This window comes from Adiantum capillus-veneris, chromosome 27 (assembly GCF_014529385.1).
Source record: "Adiantum capillus-veneris isolate H3 chromosome 27, ASM1452938v2, whole genome shotgun sequence".
In the NCBI taxonomy this organism is placed as follows: Eukaryota; Viridiplantae; Streptophyta; class Polypodiopsida; order Polypodiales; family Pteridaceae; genus Adiantum; species Adiantum capillus-veneris.
This window is the reverse complement of record NC_140957.1, coordinates 44,493,674-44,509,717: the sequence shown is the minus strand read 5'-3', so window position 1 is coordinate 44,509,717 and position 16,044 is coordinate 44,493,674. Positions and strand designations below refer to the sequence as shown.

General features: G+C 43.2%; 1 protein-coding gene and 1 pseudogene across 1 annotated transcript; one reads left to right on the top strand and one right to left on the bottom strand.

The window, feature by feature from the left end:
* Positions 1-5,971: 5,971 nt before the first annotated feature.
* LOC147421868 (glucan endo-1,3-beta-glucosidase 14-like) lies at positions 5,972-12,293 on the top strand (annotated as a pseudogene).
* A 155-nt stretch (positions 12,294-12,448) lies between these two features.
* Positions 12,449-15,751, bottom strand: LOC147421867 (biotin carboxyl carrier protein of acetyl-CoA carboxylase, chloroplastic-like). Its single transcript, XM_086502822.1, has 7 exons — positions 15,337-15,751; positions 14,176-14,211; positions 13,936-14,084; positions 13,512-13,839; positions 13,310-13,381; positions 13,151-13,216; positions 12,449-12,816 (listed from the first exon to the last, which is right to left on the bottom strand). Exons 1-7 carry the CDS (start codon positions 15,484-15,486, stop codon positions 12,793-12,795), a joined length of 825 nt encoding a protein of 274 aa, XP_086358948.1. The 5' UTR covers positions 15,487-15,751; the 3' UTR covers positions 12,449-12,792.
* Between the last annotated feature and the right edge of the window lie 293 nt (positions 15,752-16,044).

Sequence of the window (16,044 nt, the reverse complement as noted above, 5' to 3'; positions counted from 1 at the left end):
TGGCATGAAGCCATAGAGTATACTTAAATTAAGTTTTGAGGCCCTGGTTGAGGTGATGTTTGTGTTGAAACAATATGAAGTACTATCTTTGTGACTTGGGAATGTAAGGTAGCATGTCATTAAAAGATGCTTCAATTACTGCACAACTATGCTTGTGTGTTCAGGGTATGGTTAGGTGCGCTGCAAGGTCAAAATGAAATACTTGAAGGCTCAATAGATTCCTATGAAGCGCTTTACTTTGGAAATCATGGAGTGGTCAACTGAACATTATGATGTGTATCCACAAGGCATGTATAATGTAGTTGTATTTTTCTTTGAACTTATTGTACTTAACATGTTGGCTTCCAAGAATCATTATTATTGTGATAAAATTTTAATGGAAGTGCATGAGTTTTTTGGAGGACCCCAAGGATACTTCCGCATCCATGTGGTGGCATTGAATCGTAATGCAGGTCCAACTCACATACAAGTGGTGATCGCTTGCCTGTCAATGCAATATACTCTAGCAAGAATAGGTATAAGAATTGGTAGATTGTATTGTACAAGGGCATGGTTGTTTTGGTAGAAGTGTCTGTTGTGTGGGCTCGTGGGTTCTACGGGTACCGAATGAAACATGTTGAAGATTTCCGTTTTGAAGTCGCAACTTTTTTGTCAGTTAAGATTTTTGTGGCTTCCAAAAAACTTTTTCTTTAAGAGACCAATCTTAAGTTATGCCTTATAGAGACTGCTTAAAGTAATGGAAGTGGATTGTTGTTTTTTGAAAGCTCTCCCTCTCCCTGGCTCTATCTCTCTTTTTATAAAGTTAAACCCATGTTCTTCTTCTACTCTTCTCTCTCTCTCTCTCTCTCTCTCTCTCTCTCTCTCTCTCTATATATATATATATATATATATATATCTAGAATTGCAATTACTAGTCATGCTCGTGTCGAGCCATGACATCTTCTAGCAAACATTAGTACATCGGCTAATGGGGGAGCCACCCCATGGCAAAGGTAGAACACTTGGCAGGCTAAGGATTACACTCTTATCCATGCAGTTTCGATATTGCTGTAGTCACAACCTTGTTCCACTCTTCAAAGTTCCTCCGTTTCCTAATGGCAATAATCGCTTCCTTGCTTTCATGAATGATCTCTGTGAACCTTGCTGTTGCAACGACGTTCTCAAAAAGTTGATTGTTCCCGGCCTTCCAGACTTGTTTAAAGTAACAGAACCTGACAATTTGTGTATATTGATTAGAAATGGTTGGCTCATGAACACCTTTTCACCCAAGAAGAGATCGTACTTGCAGAACCCAATCTTCCATGTCTTTTGAACCCACTTACATGTCTTTCCTGCTAGGTCACAGATCCCTGGGCAGTCCTTGAAAAGGTGGGGGAGGTTCTCACTTGCTGATCCATGTTGCAGGCATCTATCTGACCAGTTGTCAAGGCCCCCCAGAGTACCTTCCATACAAAGACCTTCATCCTAAGCGGCCATTGTGGGAACCATATGTTCTTTACAATTGTCACCCATCTTGCCTCTAGCCATTGCTTGCCCCATTGCTTGTTCAGGGGGAGGAACCAATCCAGCAAGACCATGAGGATGTTGTGTACCTCCTTGGTGTGTGGTTTACAAAAGTGTATATCTGTGGTTGACCGCCATGCTTTCCAAACAAACCTAGACTCGTAGGTCGGTAGGCAGGAGCTAAGTCGTTCTAAGACTCTATTTACCAGCAATCTTTCAATCCATTGAGATTGTATTTTGAGGCTAATTGGTCCAATCCTTTCCAGTCATCACAGCTACTGTAGTCCCAAAATTGGGAGGCTAGTTGGTATGATCCTTTTCAGTCACTGCTACTGAAGTCCCAAAACTGGCATGTCATCGGAGTCCTTTGTTGTTCATCTTTCTAGCCACCTCCCTCCAACTAGGGTTCAACAAGACGCTTCCCGCCTTAGAAAGCCAAGGGGACCAATGAGACATTGAGTTGTGAAAGTGTCTAGTTACCTCTCCCTATTCGAAGGCCTCCGCTTCTCTATTGCATTTTCAAGCTAGCTTGCCAGTTAAGCCCCCAAGCTTCAAGTTAGACCATCGAGGGATAAGCAACTTGTCATGTAGATCTAGCCCTTTCCACTGGCCATTTTGTGAGTACAGTTTGGCATTTTCCATCATGGCCTTTGTCATAATAGCCCAGGCTTGATCTTGCTTCGTGATTGCAACCACAAACTTGGCACGCTGGGCCTCCGCGTGAGTACTAGGGTTTAGAATTTCGAGACCGCCTTGCCCCACCGGCCTCGCTATGGCCTCCCAGCTTGCCCACTGCCAAGGCAGCGAGTCTTTATTGTTGTTTTTCCAGAGGAATATTTTCATTGATTTTAAGAACTCCTTCTAGTTGCATTTGGCTATCTTAAGCAGCGGGCCATTAAATGCTATACATGGGAGCATAAACGAGTTGATCATTTTCAATCTGCTCGCAAAAGGGAGAAGCACACACTCCCACCTATGAAATTTTCTCCTTATCTTACCCAACACCCATGAGAGTCTTTGCTGGTGGGTTATATCCATCCCCAAAGGGGCTCCCAGGTGCCTAAACATCATGCCTTTGGACACAATCTCCCCGGACCACATTGCCGGATTGAACGAGTCATCTTCTGAGAGGGAGATCAATCTAGATTCTTCAATATTGCACTTCGACCCTGACACAATGGCATACGTTTGCACAATCTCTAGAACCTTCCTCATCACCTGAGGACAAGCTTTGAGGAAGTGTAGTGAATCATCCACAAACAGCTTTGCCAGTAGTTGGTCATTATTGGGGAGGGATAGCCCTTGAATCTCCCCTCTTGAAGCACTATCTTCGAGCATTGTCACCAAGGGATGAGATCCAATGGCAAACAAAACAGGAGCTAGTGGGAAGTCTTGCTTAATTGATCTTTTTACCTCACAAGCCCCCACAATCTGCTCATTAAATAAGAGCTCAAATAATTGTAATCTTAATGCATATAATGAGCCATTTAAGATATGGTTGTCACTACCTTGAATTGAAATCATAGAGAATACTTGCACATGTCATCTCTCTTTTTTTTATTTGGCGCACACGCGCGCATGTGTGTGTGTGTGTGTGTGTGTGTGTGTGTGTGTGTGTGTGTGTGTGTGTGTGTGTGTGTGTGTGTTTTGCATGGGGGGAGGGGAGAGGGAAGTGGGGGACCAAAATTGAACCATACTCCTGGGTTGCAACAACACATCCACATACCAGTAATCATGATTTTGGTACATCAAACCTTGAGGATGGGCAAAACGAGATGACATTGCTGCAATGCTTTAACCTTCGACCAATCCACCTTTTTTTGTACGACGTTTATTTTTAAATATGAAAACCAATTGATTCCATTAAAAGTCACTTTTGCTCAATAAGGAAGGTCCTTAAAGCATACACCCCATGCGCGGACACTACATACCACAAGGTCTTTAATGAACCCCAAGAGATGGAATGAACGATCAAGGCGAACCTCAAGGAAAATCAATAGGCGAGATAAAGCCAATGATGTGGACCAAGCCCCTCCCATCAAGGTCAGGAAGGCATGACCTCCTCGCTAGGAGCCCAACACTCTGGCCATGTGGGTACACCATTTCGATGCACCTATAGCCACTTCACTTGGTAATAAAGTAAAACTCCCATGCAATAGTAAACTCAGGAATAAAATGTAAACTCAAACAAATCGAACAAATCATGCACACCGTAATAATCGTGCCCAACGTCAACATCGTTGATCCCACCTCTTGGGGTTCATTCAAGACCCATAGTATATGGTGCTACGGTCCCCCTCGGACAAAATGAAAGGGACCAAAAGGCAAAAGTATTTCATAAGGGCACATTCGCACGTAGGAGAGTCCTCGTTGAGCCTTCACTCAGCTTTTTTGTTGCGATATTGCCTTGCTGATTTGTCTTCTTTGTCCAACAAAGCCTTGCCCAAGCCCACTCTACCAAAAACGACAGAGTTGGCCTTCGCTCGTCATCGTTAGCTGCTAAACGATAGACCTTTGTGGCTTGCAGGCTTCGTCACCTTTTGCAGGTTCATGCAAGGACAAGTCCAATGGCGTAAAACAAAACGATGCACTCAACACCATGCAAATGCGCCCTAAGTATGACCTGTAATTGGACGTAGAGATGTCTGTCCCAAGTCTCTTGTATCATTTAAACATGCTCGGCAAAAATGAAAATCCTATTTTCACCAAACCCTTCCAATATATTACATTGGTGCTATCTCTACCAATTTGGAAAAACAAAGACTTTTCACATCTAAAATGCAAGCGTGAAGGATGATGGTGTAGGTGGCTGCCCTGATAGCAGATGTAATTATGGTCCCTGCTTGTTGTCATGGCTTAACATGAGCATGACAAGACCTTGTAATTTTTTGAGCTATTCAATATAAATTCACTCACAATTGTGAGTTTTGCTTAAAATACTTTTAAAAAAGCCTCATGATAATGGAATCAGAGACTTTGTATTGTCTTTATAAAGTGGGTGATTGAAGATTGTGTGGTCTGTCGATAGGAGCTAGCCTAGTTGGTTGAGCATTCCAACTCCGTGACTCAAGTCATGGGGATGATGCCCAAAGACGCACTCTTGTATCTGGGAGTGAGAATGCCCGGACCGCTACCAAAAAAAATGTTGTGGTCTATCGGATGTCCTATTGTGGAGATGGGGATGGTGGGTCATCCTGGGTTCTCCCTCGATGGTGATGGAGCATTTGGGCTCCCCCCTTACTTCCCCAATACTTTCTTCTCTAACTTCCTTGGATATCTCTATTGGAGGATGTTTGTTGCTGTCTTACGGCTTCTCATGCAATGTTGTAATTCTTTTTGTGTATTGAGGGATGCCCCTACACGATATGGTGAGGGGCTTGTAATGAATCCTATGTGTTTAATTTTACCACTCATAGTTGTATGGCCCCAATTGAAAAAATGTGGGGTTCTAATATGCATGCAATGTGTGTTCACCTTTTCCTTGCTCCTTTGGTGTTGCCTTGCACTATGTTATATGTACCTATTGATATTATTTTACTACATTTTTAAAGCCCTGATGGTTCAAATAACACTGGGTCTACTCATATTATATTCATCCAATACTCCTCCAAATTCCATCCTTTCGTCCCAATGCTACAACTAGCTGGAGAGCTGTCTCATTATAAAAGGCGGATTTGGAATTCCCACGTGCAACATAAGTATGAAACGACATCAAACGAAGCTCACGTAGCCAACCCAACAAGCAGCCGATGTTCCAACTCAAGGCATCCGCTACATATTAAAAAGAGCCTTAACCTCCTCTGCGTCGCGCCGCGCCCCCATAACTGCCAGTTCCCTACACGACAGTTGCCCTTGCCGAATCGCCTCGCAGCTCCCCCCTGGGCCCTTGCTCAAACGTTTCTCTGCAAACTTCGACACCTGATGACCACACTTTCCATTCAGTTTCGAAACGGATCTTGAGAGATTCTGTCGTTTTTCCTATTTTCTCCAATTGGGTACCCCCTACTACTACTACTACTACTACTGCTACTTGCTACTGCTAGTGCTTGTGAGGGGTTTAGGACTAATGTTTGTTGAGGTAGTCACTTAAAGTTCTCGCATCACCACACCATAAACATCAATATAAACATTCCTAAAGATCCATCCCCTTTTATAAATTTATAAATTGACATGTACAAAAATCCTACACACACACACACAACAACAAAACCTATCTTGACACATAAATAGATCTTATAACTTTTAGATGTGGAACATTATAACAGTTTGAAGTTACCAATATCCCCAATTTGACAAAAATAATGCACGATATATACAAAAATAAACAAAAATGGTCTTGCTATCATTTTAAAACACAAGGTGAAGAGCCACGTTGGTGTGCTAAGGAAATGCCTTTTTTTTTTTTTAGAAGACAAATTTTTAATTAAAAAACATAAGGTTACAAGGCCTCAAGGTGGGGAAAGAAGGAAGTGCCATGCTGATAAAGTGGATGTAGATGATTTTGGAGGCACAACCAAGGGGTTTCACAATCCCTTGGCTTCTATGAGCTGCTACAAGAGGTTTCTTATGATGGATACTTTACATCAATCAAGTAGCTAGCACTAGCGTTGGACATGTTGGTTTCGCTACATCACCAAAGGCCACCATAGCTTTTGGCAAATTTGTGTAGGAGGCAACAGCCAAAGAGCTTCATCACCACTTCCCAATTAGAGTATCTTATCCTTTGATCTGCTTCATCACCAATTTTTTATTAGATTATCTTATTCTTTGATGTATCATGTGGTTTTTCCCATGATTTCATCATCTATCTTTTCGAGGTTTTCCCGTATTTCTTGTATATGGACTTATGGTTGATTTTTGTGTGATGCCAAGGGTCACAGGCCCCACTTTTTGCTCAAAAAGAAAAAGGGAAGTGACATGTTGTGGTGAAGGGTTTACAAGAGTAGGGGTACCCAATTGTAGAAAATCAAAAAAATAATCATTAGTGGAAGGTGGGAAAAATAAAATATTAGTGGAAGGGTGCTAAGTAGAGTTAGATTTAGAAATTAATCTGCATGGAATTATTGTGGTAACGCAGTTCATGAGTGCCGCTTTGTGTATGTGTGTGTGAAAGAAAGAGATGATGGTCTACGGATGGAAACACAAAGTGTCAAATCTTTGTATTGCTTGCATGCAGAGCAAGTGCACATGAGGGGTGCAGTGTAAAGGAGGAAAGAGAGTGACTCAACTTTATACAAGGTTGTACGACCACGAAGAGAAGAGGGTGTGAAGGAGGCAGAAGAGGGCGAGGAGAGCAGGGGAAACCAAGACCATGGTAGGAGGTGGGAGCCATAGAGGAGATTGCCGTGGAGATAAGGGCGACGACAAGGCAACTGTAACCATAGGCGCAGACCTAGCTAGGGCGTAGGTTGTAGAGGGTGAGGGAGCATGAACAAAAAGGGGAGGGGGATCTTTTGAGTATCTCATATGTTTTATTTGTTAGGAGCCAATAGGGGGGACCCGAATGGGAGTGGGTCTATACCAATGCTCAAAATAGAGTATTTTTTCTAAAACTAGAAAACCTAAGGTACTTGACTATAACTAAAGGCTTACAATAAATTGCTCTTAATTTTGTAAATTTTCCTACATTTACGTTTAAAATTTATAGGTGAATTTCAAAATTTGCAAGTGGGATTACACTAAATCTGAGTTATTTTTTAGCATTGGCGTGTACCAAGTAAAATGGAGTGCACCTAGCTTTCCATTATAGTGAAACCAATGGTAGTGATGAGGATAGACATATGTTTCTTGCACACTCACAAGTGACTAGCATTTCAAAGTAGAAGAAAGTGAAAAAGATAGAAGGCTAACAAGAAGCGTTTGCAAGCAATATCCTGCAATTACACTCATTATGCTGAATGACATGCACAAACCAAGGCAAATTCCCTTTGTGGCTACATATTTCCACAATCACTTACAAAACAGAACTATAAAAAAAAGACCACATAGAAAAGGCATTGGCATTCCAATGTAGGGCATAATGCATTCCATCACTCACTCCTTTTCTCTAAACTCATGGAAAAATAACCTTCAGTGACTCTTAGGCTACACGCACATGCAATGCAACGGTCGCCGTTTCCGGTGCAAAAGCGCAGGAAGCCCACCAGTGCCCCACCACGTCCCTGCACACAACCACCGGCGCTCTCGCCGGCACAATCGGAACATCCCAACAGCAGCCTAAACGGTCACCCCCGGTGGAGAGCCGTTTTGTGCAGAGGAGAGACGTGATTGGCTGTGGCACCTGACAGCAAGACAAAGGTGGTTGACTTTGGAGCCGAGGGCCATCGGAGCTCTGGCATGTGCGCAATCTCCCGGTAGGCAGAAAGCGTTCACCCTCGATCGGCTTGCCACCGGCACTGGGGCATGTACGCAGGCTATCTATGTGTGGATTCTTCTCTACATACTAGGAGGTAAGGCATATGCTATCATTGGTCTCTTCCCTCGTGGGCCCGCATGGATGCATCCTATGGAGACTCACTAAACAAATGCATAAATTATGGCATGGTGGCAAACAACTTGCTTCCTCCAACTCGAGGAGTGCGGCTACATTCCATATCTATATCCAAAAGAAAAATCTACTTTACCAACCAAATGGCCTTCAAGCTTTTAGCAACACCATGTATGACAATGAATGTCTTACTCTACCTTCCTCCACTATTGGAAAATGAAGAGAGAAGGTTTTAATGTCGCGGGAAACAGTCCTAAGAGATCTCCAAGATCTTTCCGATGGGGCCTGAACTTCAGCCAGTTGCTCAAGAGGGAACTGAGATAACCAATCTACCACACTTGGGTGATAGAAAAGTTATTCCAATTTCCTTATTTTATTTCACACTCCCACACACACGCATGCGCGTGCACCCCCACAAGAAGTTTTCAACGTTGTAAGAACAATCCCAAGAGACCTCAAAGATCTATTTTATGGGGCTTGAACATCAAGACCTGCTACTTGAGTATGAGGGTCTCTCTAGCAACGACATTGCTCTCATGTCAAATGTGGTCAAAGCCGTGCAAAACATACACTCTAGACTCTCGTACCTGGGCCTAAACAACAAAATCTCCATTTTAACCCCTCATTCATGTGTTGTATTAGGCTATTCATATCCTCCTGCATCATCTCCTTGAGACTACCTTACAATTCATGTAGCCATTGCTCTCCTTCATATCATCCACACGCTCCACCTTCATGCCGAGCACGTATTTGTTTTTCACCTAGAAACCTAATCTGAGCACGATCTTGCTTGACCATGCAATATTTGTAGAGAAGGGTGAAAAGGACAAGAAGAACAAGGCTACAACATGCTGGATCCCCAAGTAGATGGAGTACACTCAGCTATGGAAAATTTAGGCTTCAAGAAATGAGGGTGATAGCGTCTGAGACTGGTTGGCCATCAAAGGGGGATGCCGACAACGCCAATGCAAGCACAAAAGATGTGCAAATGTACAATTCAAATCTGGTCAAGAGCGTGGCATTTATGAAAGGGGCCTAACATGGGGCCAGATATACCCTCAGAGGCATACATAGTCGCATTGTTTAACGAGGATTCAAGGCAAGGGCTAGCATCAGAGGAATTATGGCTTGTTCATGCCAAATGGAGCACATGCAATTACATTGCAGAAGAGCAGCATTGAATGTTACTGGGGAACAACAACATTGACTACTGACTTCAGAGTCCATATAGTTAAAGCATTCTTCAAACATGGTACATTCTGAGCCATTCTCTATTTATTCACGACATGATCATTAAGCCTATATGGTGGCAGGCATTAAGTAAATTGGTGTGTGTGATCAAAATTGCCTTTGAGCCACTTCTTATCATTCTATGAATACAAACAACAATTTCATCCTTTTCGAGTTGGGCATGGCCTTCCGTAAGAGCACTCCACGAAACCACAATCTTAATGAGCACTTCTTAGGCTTCTGCAAGCATGCCACATTTAGCATACGTATCTACCATCACACTGCCAACAACCATATCCTTCTCCAGCATCTCATGGGCAGCTCCAATCATTCCACAGGCATTCAAAATGCACGCAGGGATACTGATTGCATCAAGCATCAAACACTCAGGATTAGCATACCTCAAAATGAGCACCGTCCACATGACTACATCCCTCACAATAAGGCTATTGAACACCAGTCTTCACAATCTGAGCGTGTATAACTTGCCGCTCATCTGACACATCTACAACTGCACATGCCTTTAAACTGTGAGAAAGGTGACTGTTGGGAGACAACCCCTCTTGTGCCTCGAGATTAACAGCTCAAATACTTTTGCGTACACATGTGCAGGGCGTATCCTCCAATTAGTACAGTCCATGAGGACTATAATGCAAAGAGGAAGCCCAAAAACTCCCTCTGCTATCTCTAATGCACCACACTTGGCATAAAAAATGACTAAGTGTCACAAACTGTGACGTGGCTGCCCATTGCCACAACACACACATACATTCTCTGTTGATGATGACGTGGCTGCAGAGAAACCCTAATGGTTGACGTGACTGGCTGCACCCGAAACTGCGGAAAGTATGCCACGTGGCAGGCTGTACGGATGCCAACGCGATTTGCAGTGCATTTCGCGGACAGTGACATGGCAGCAGTTGGACAGCAGATTCAGCTTTTGGGGCTACGCAATTCTGGCTGCTTTATTTCCTACGCAAGGAATTAGACAGAGCAAGCTTTTATTTAAAAAGCTTTTGCTTATTTACCAAGAATGGCTTGAGAGATAAAATATTGAACCTGCTTATTTTTTACCAAGTTTTTGATTTCAGCTTTTGGGGCTCTGCTTTTGGCATCCCTTGTACTCTTTAAATATGTGGGTAGGCCACTCACAACTCAGAGCATATGGACGTAGAGTCTGAGTGTGAGCGCCTGCCCGCACTCTTGTACTCTGAACTCATATTAATACAAAAAGAAATACCAAAAGGGGCGCCAATCTTTGGGGCCAATAACTCTAGGCACGGAACTCCGCCGGGCCAGTGTCGAATCAATTGTGAACTGAACTGTTTTAAAGTGGTTATTTGTGCTGTGTGTTACACTACTCAACAATCCAAAAAAATCTTCTTCTCAAACAACGCAAGTCAGATAATTTTTGTGTGTATTTGAGTCCCATAATCTTTATGTCCGAACAAGTTTTAAGTGGAGGCCCAAGGGCGATATCCTTTGCAGCAAGCCCCAGCAACAGCTTGAGATGAATGATGGCTGCTCTCGTCTATGCTTGTTATTTCCACTTTCTGCTCATCTGCTTAACCTTCATAGTCTCTATGGTGAGACTCATTTCCCATGAGCGATTTCAGGACCTTGGCAGTCGTTTCACTAGGCTTCAGAGCAGGGTTGGTTCATGTCTGCCATCACAAGTGGCCATGGAAGTCCCCGTACACTGTATGAGTGCCCATGTTGTATGATCGTATGTTGTACAGTCGTACAGCCGCACAGATACAAATACAAATACAGTCCACCGTTTTTAGAACAATATTACAGGCTGTGCCTTCCATAGGTCATTTCTCATTAGTTTTTAGGCCCTTTTAACCTTAGAACTAGGTATAGCCCTAAGTCATGAGGTAATTTGTAGATGTTTTTTATGGTTTAAGAGTTTTTTTTAGGAAACACACTGTACTTATCCAAACCGTAAAATATAATTTGAAACGCTGCCTTTTTCCGTACAAAATCGTAATGTACTTTACTGTACAACCATAAGTGGACAACAATGCAAGTGGCACACTGTGGGGCTTGATGAATAAGGCAAAGCGCAACCACCAGCTGATCTATCAACACCAGCTTGTGGTCGCTTCTGCCTTCCTCACCATAGAGCAGCGCAAGTAAGCTATGACAAGGTGAAGACTTTTGTTAACTTTCAGCAACATAATTGGTAGCAATGGCTTGCTGTGACTGAACGATGGAGGTACCCATGCACTCCAATGACAAAGACAGAGATGGGATTGAGGGTGGAGAAGTAACAAGAGAGAGGATGCTCCCTAATGTGGTAATGGTGCGTAGGAGGTAAGAATACCAGACAGTCCAACACTGGCAGGTGTGAGGTCTGGCAAGAGAAGTTGAAGGCAAGGTGGGGATATTTTTGCGTAGGAGGTGGGAGCTGCTATTGTGGAAACTAAGGCTGCTGTTGTTGCTATAGAAAGTGAGGGTACAAGCTGAAGAAAGTTTTGCTGTTATAGACATGAGGGTACAAGTTAAAGAAAGTTCTACAGTGGTCTGCCAGTAACATTGCTGCCATTCCACCTACACCTACAGGCTACACAATTGCCCATTTCAACCCCAATCTACAGCCCCTGCCCCAGCCAGTTGCTACAGGCACAAGTTGCCACGCAGCACCCATAGCATTATCGGGCCGTAGCCCACTTTTCACCCCTCTCCGCCTGCATCTCCCGCCGCTACCCAATACCACTGTGCCCACAAGCCAGCTCACCATTGTTGGGTCATGGAGCCACCAAGCAACCGAGCCAATTGTCAAAGCCATGGATGATGGCACGCCACTCTGATTTTGGTCTATCCAATAAATATAGCATACAGCTCAGCGAAGAAAAAGATATTAAGACATTTTTTGTAAGCCTTTCTTCCCTCTTCTCTATGGCCTGTTTTAGCGAGCCAAAAAGCGCAGAGGACCCATATGAGAATGAGAAGATAGGCTTGTTTGAAAAAGCCAAAAAGCAAATCTCAAATCACAAAGATCACATGTTATTCTCTTACCTTGCCTATTCATTGCCAGTACTACATTTCTATACAATCAAAAAAACATATCGATTCCTGATGATTAAGTTGTCAACTGGTTTGAAGAGGAATTCACAAAAAAAGGTCAAGCTATCAAAACAAACCAATGCCAGTCATTTATGCACCGATTAAGGAGGCTGTGTAAACTAGAAATTAAAATTCTTTCGTGAGTGCTCCTATGCAGAGTAAAGAGGAAATCCATTACCAGAAACATGAGCAATGAATGCCTGATGTCCTTTACTGCTTTCATTAGGGTATAAGAAAAATCATCAGAGAAGAGTTATATGCCTTTCTCATGGACCCTATACACGGGCCCTCAATAATAATTGATGGGATTCAAAATTGTGAAATGCCACAAAGCTCAGAAAAAGTTAGCACCTTAAATGCTACTTTGTTGCCCAAGTAACAAAAGCAGCACCTATTTACACCTGCTAACCTGCCATCGCTTATCAACAGCAGTCACAGCCATTAAAAAATTCTCCATCTTTCCTTACCAAGCCAAAACCTTCGTAGAGAATTGGCACATCTCACGGCTTTATCGCATAAAGGGGCTGTAATAAACAAAAACAAGAAAAAGAAAGCATTTTAATAGAGAGGAGCATAGGCTTGCTTTTGAGCACTCTAATTTTTTTCAAAGTAACATCACTGAATCCGCCAATTAAAACTAGAGCATGTCCCCAACAGAAAGGGCAACACATGCACACCGAAGGAGACGAACCAAATATACACCATTGGAGCTGGAATTACCACGTCCGCTGGCACCAGACTTGCCCTCCAATAGATCCTCATTAATACATTTAGATTGTACTCATTCCTTTTACCAAACTTGAAAAAGAAGGATCATAGATACCAACACAACATTTGATAACCGTTTGAGAAGTTTACCGTGTCAACTGCTACAGGCTTGCCATCCTCTGCAAGAATTTCAACGATCGTCCCTGTTTGATCGGCCTGCATAGTCACCCACCAAGCAGTGCTTCATGTATACACTCTTTACCATAAGCTCCCTTTCAATGTACACAAGAGAACTAAAGCAGTAAGCACCTCAATCTCATTCATCAACTTCATGGCCTCCACAATACAAATCACTTGGCCTTTGGAAACCTTATCACCAACCTGCCATCAATTGGCAATGGTGTACATCATTACGAGAGTAGTGTCATCATAGTGGAATCCAAGCATGAGCAACAAATCAACTTATCGTGCGGTTAGATCTAAATCAAAGCAGGCAACCGATTTCGCTGACCTTTACAAATGAGGGTTCCCCGGGAGCAGGGCACTTGTAGAAAGTTCCAGCCATTGGCGACAAAATACGTGCTAACTTTGCCGCTGGTTGAGCGGGAGGAGATGGCAGCGAGGAGACATTAGCCGCCGCAGGTGGTGTTGGGGCAGCTGAAGGAGCAGGTGCAACAGGAGGTGGTGGAGCATATACGGGATATGGAGCCTGCCCTACTTGTGCTGATATCAGCTGTGGAGCAACGACAGGAGGTGGTAAGGCCTCTTTCTTCTTGATAACAAGCTCATAATCTTGATGTTTCAACTCCAGCTCCACAATGTCTCTTGTATCAACGAGCCTGTTAATCAAAAAGAGACTGCAAGTAAATTTCTGCTGGAACAACTTATTTGCATCAAAATTGGAGTGTTCTTCAGCCTATCACTCTATCACCAACTTTATCAAGTTCGTCACATCAGCCAGCAGAGCTGATATGGTCACTTCCTTAGTGGTTGCACTAGACTCCTGAGGAGCTTCTTCCTCAGCTTTTAACTGTGGCTTTGAGACTGCCACTGGAGCTGCATTCAATGAGCTATCAGCAGCAATCTGCAGTTGCAAAGCTAATATTACAAATTCGCAATCCTCAATAATAAGATGATATAAGGTTTGGAAATTTTCATAGGGAGTATTATTGCACCTCACTGACAGCTGATATCCATGGTCGGCAGCTTACCTGCTCATAAATTGCATTACATAGAATCAGAAAGCTTAGTTGCAAATGCTCAAAGGCATGGAATGATGACGCAGTGTTCGGGAAAAATCATTTCCCTAACCATACACAATTCCTTTTGGTGTTTTTACCAAGAGCAAATTTAGAAATTTGAGCTATTTTTTCACAATTTTTAGACTAATTTTCTATAATCTTTGGCAGAATATCTCCTTTTCTTTATATCTGAACGGCATTATTGAATTTTCAAACGGTACAATTACAAGCTGAGAGACACTTTTCCTGAACACTAGACGGAATTCAACAAAAGATACATTCCTTGCAACTAAGCAAAAGAACAGGTTAAATTGGCCGCCAGCATGGCTACACAGATCAAACAGCATGCCCTTCAACAGACATAGTTTTCATAGTTTGTTTTCTTGCGGAAGATTTTCCACAGGTAAAGCCCACAGTCAAATTTCAAATGTGTAGGGGATTAGGGCGGATAAACAAGAGTCACATTCATAACGATAAGAGAGAAATGTTTCTATTAAATTGCAAATAAGTGAACAAGTGGGCTCCTTTTATGGCCTTGAGCTAGCATCTAGAGCATACACAGAGGATGATGTCACAGGTCAGGTCACATGACTAGGCTTGCCACATAAGCCACATACATGGTTGCACATGGTCTTCGTCCCCATAGGATGATGACATGGAAAGGGTGTTCAAACACACGAGGTGTGGCAAATCTCACACCCAACAAAAAGCACATTCCTAAAGAAAGACTGTGCAGTTCAATGGAAATCAACGATGCATTGCCTAACTTTTGCATCTCATCTCAAAAACAGCCATTGAGAAGTTGGCCATTACTAGATAGCATATCATGTCAAAAACTGCCAGTGCCATAAGAATGAGCAAAAGAAGGATGACACATCACAAGGCACATGCATCAACTAGTGATTTCTCTACTCATGAGGCAAGCTCTTTTGGGTCTTGTCAACGCATTTCCAATCTTGCATGCATGCACAGATAAAGAACACATGCAAAACGACACTTTTCTGATTCGAATGTACTTTGGTATGCAAAGTGCATAAGAGTTCACTATTGTGTGCAGCCCAAAAAAAAGATGAGAAATGCAGGTTTTTGCACTACCTGGAGCCGGGGTCGAGCTGAGATGTGACGGTAGAAGCACGAGCGGAGGAACGAGAGACGAAAAGAATGTCGCTTGGGTGTCAGTTGCATTGAATGAGAGCAAGCACTGATGGCAACCGCGGAGGAAGCTGCTTGTGGAGCAGCTGCCATGGCGATTGTGGAGAAGACAATGGCAAGAAAACTGAGCAACCCACTTCTTCTTTCCCACTGCTAGTCCTTCGTTTGGCTTTTCTTCTGCAGGTTGCAGATGTTTTTGTCTTGTGCTATGAGCTAGAGCCAAGCCCGGCTATGGCCGTATGGTGCCTCGCAGATTGACATAAGAATGCAGAAAGGTTGTGTTGAGCCGGCTCCACAATTTTTGAACGTCAACTCCGAGGCGTGCTTCAACCTTCAGCAGACAACAAATGCTGATTGTCCGCCCCAGTGTAAACACTCTTCAACCACCTCTTACCTCTCCACATGCAAAAAGCACCGTCTACCATGTTGCATTCATTTGCTTTCTAATTTTTACTCCAGGACATCCACTCTTGTGACGCCTCTGGTAGGGGGCTCCACCATAGGCTCTATAAAGGTGCATTACCGACCTCTAAGATTTAAGTGGAGATCGATTCAAAGAGGGAGAGAGAGAGAGAGAGATGCTTTGTGTCAACCGCATGACACAGAGAGGGAGAGGTCAGTTCACGTCATTCTAGAGAATGAGAGAGAGCA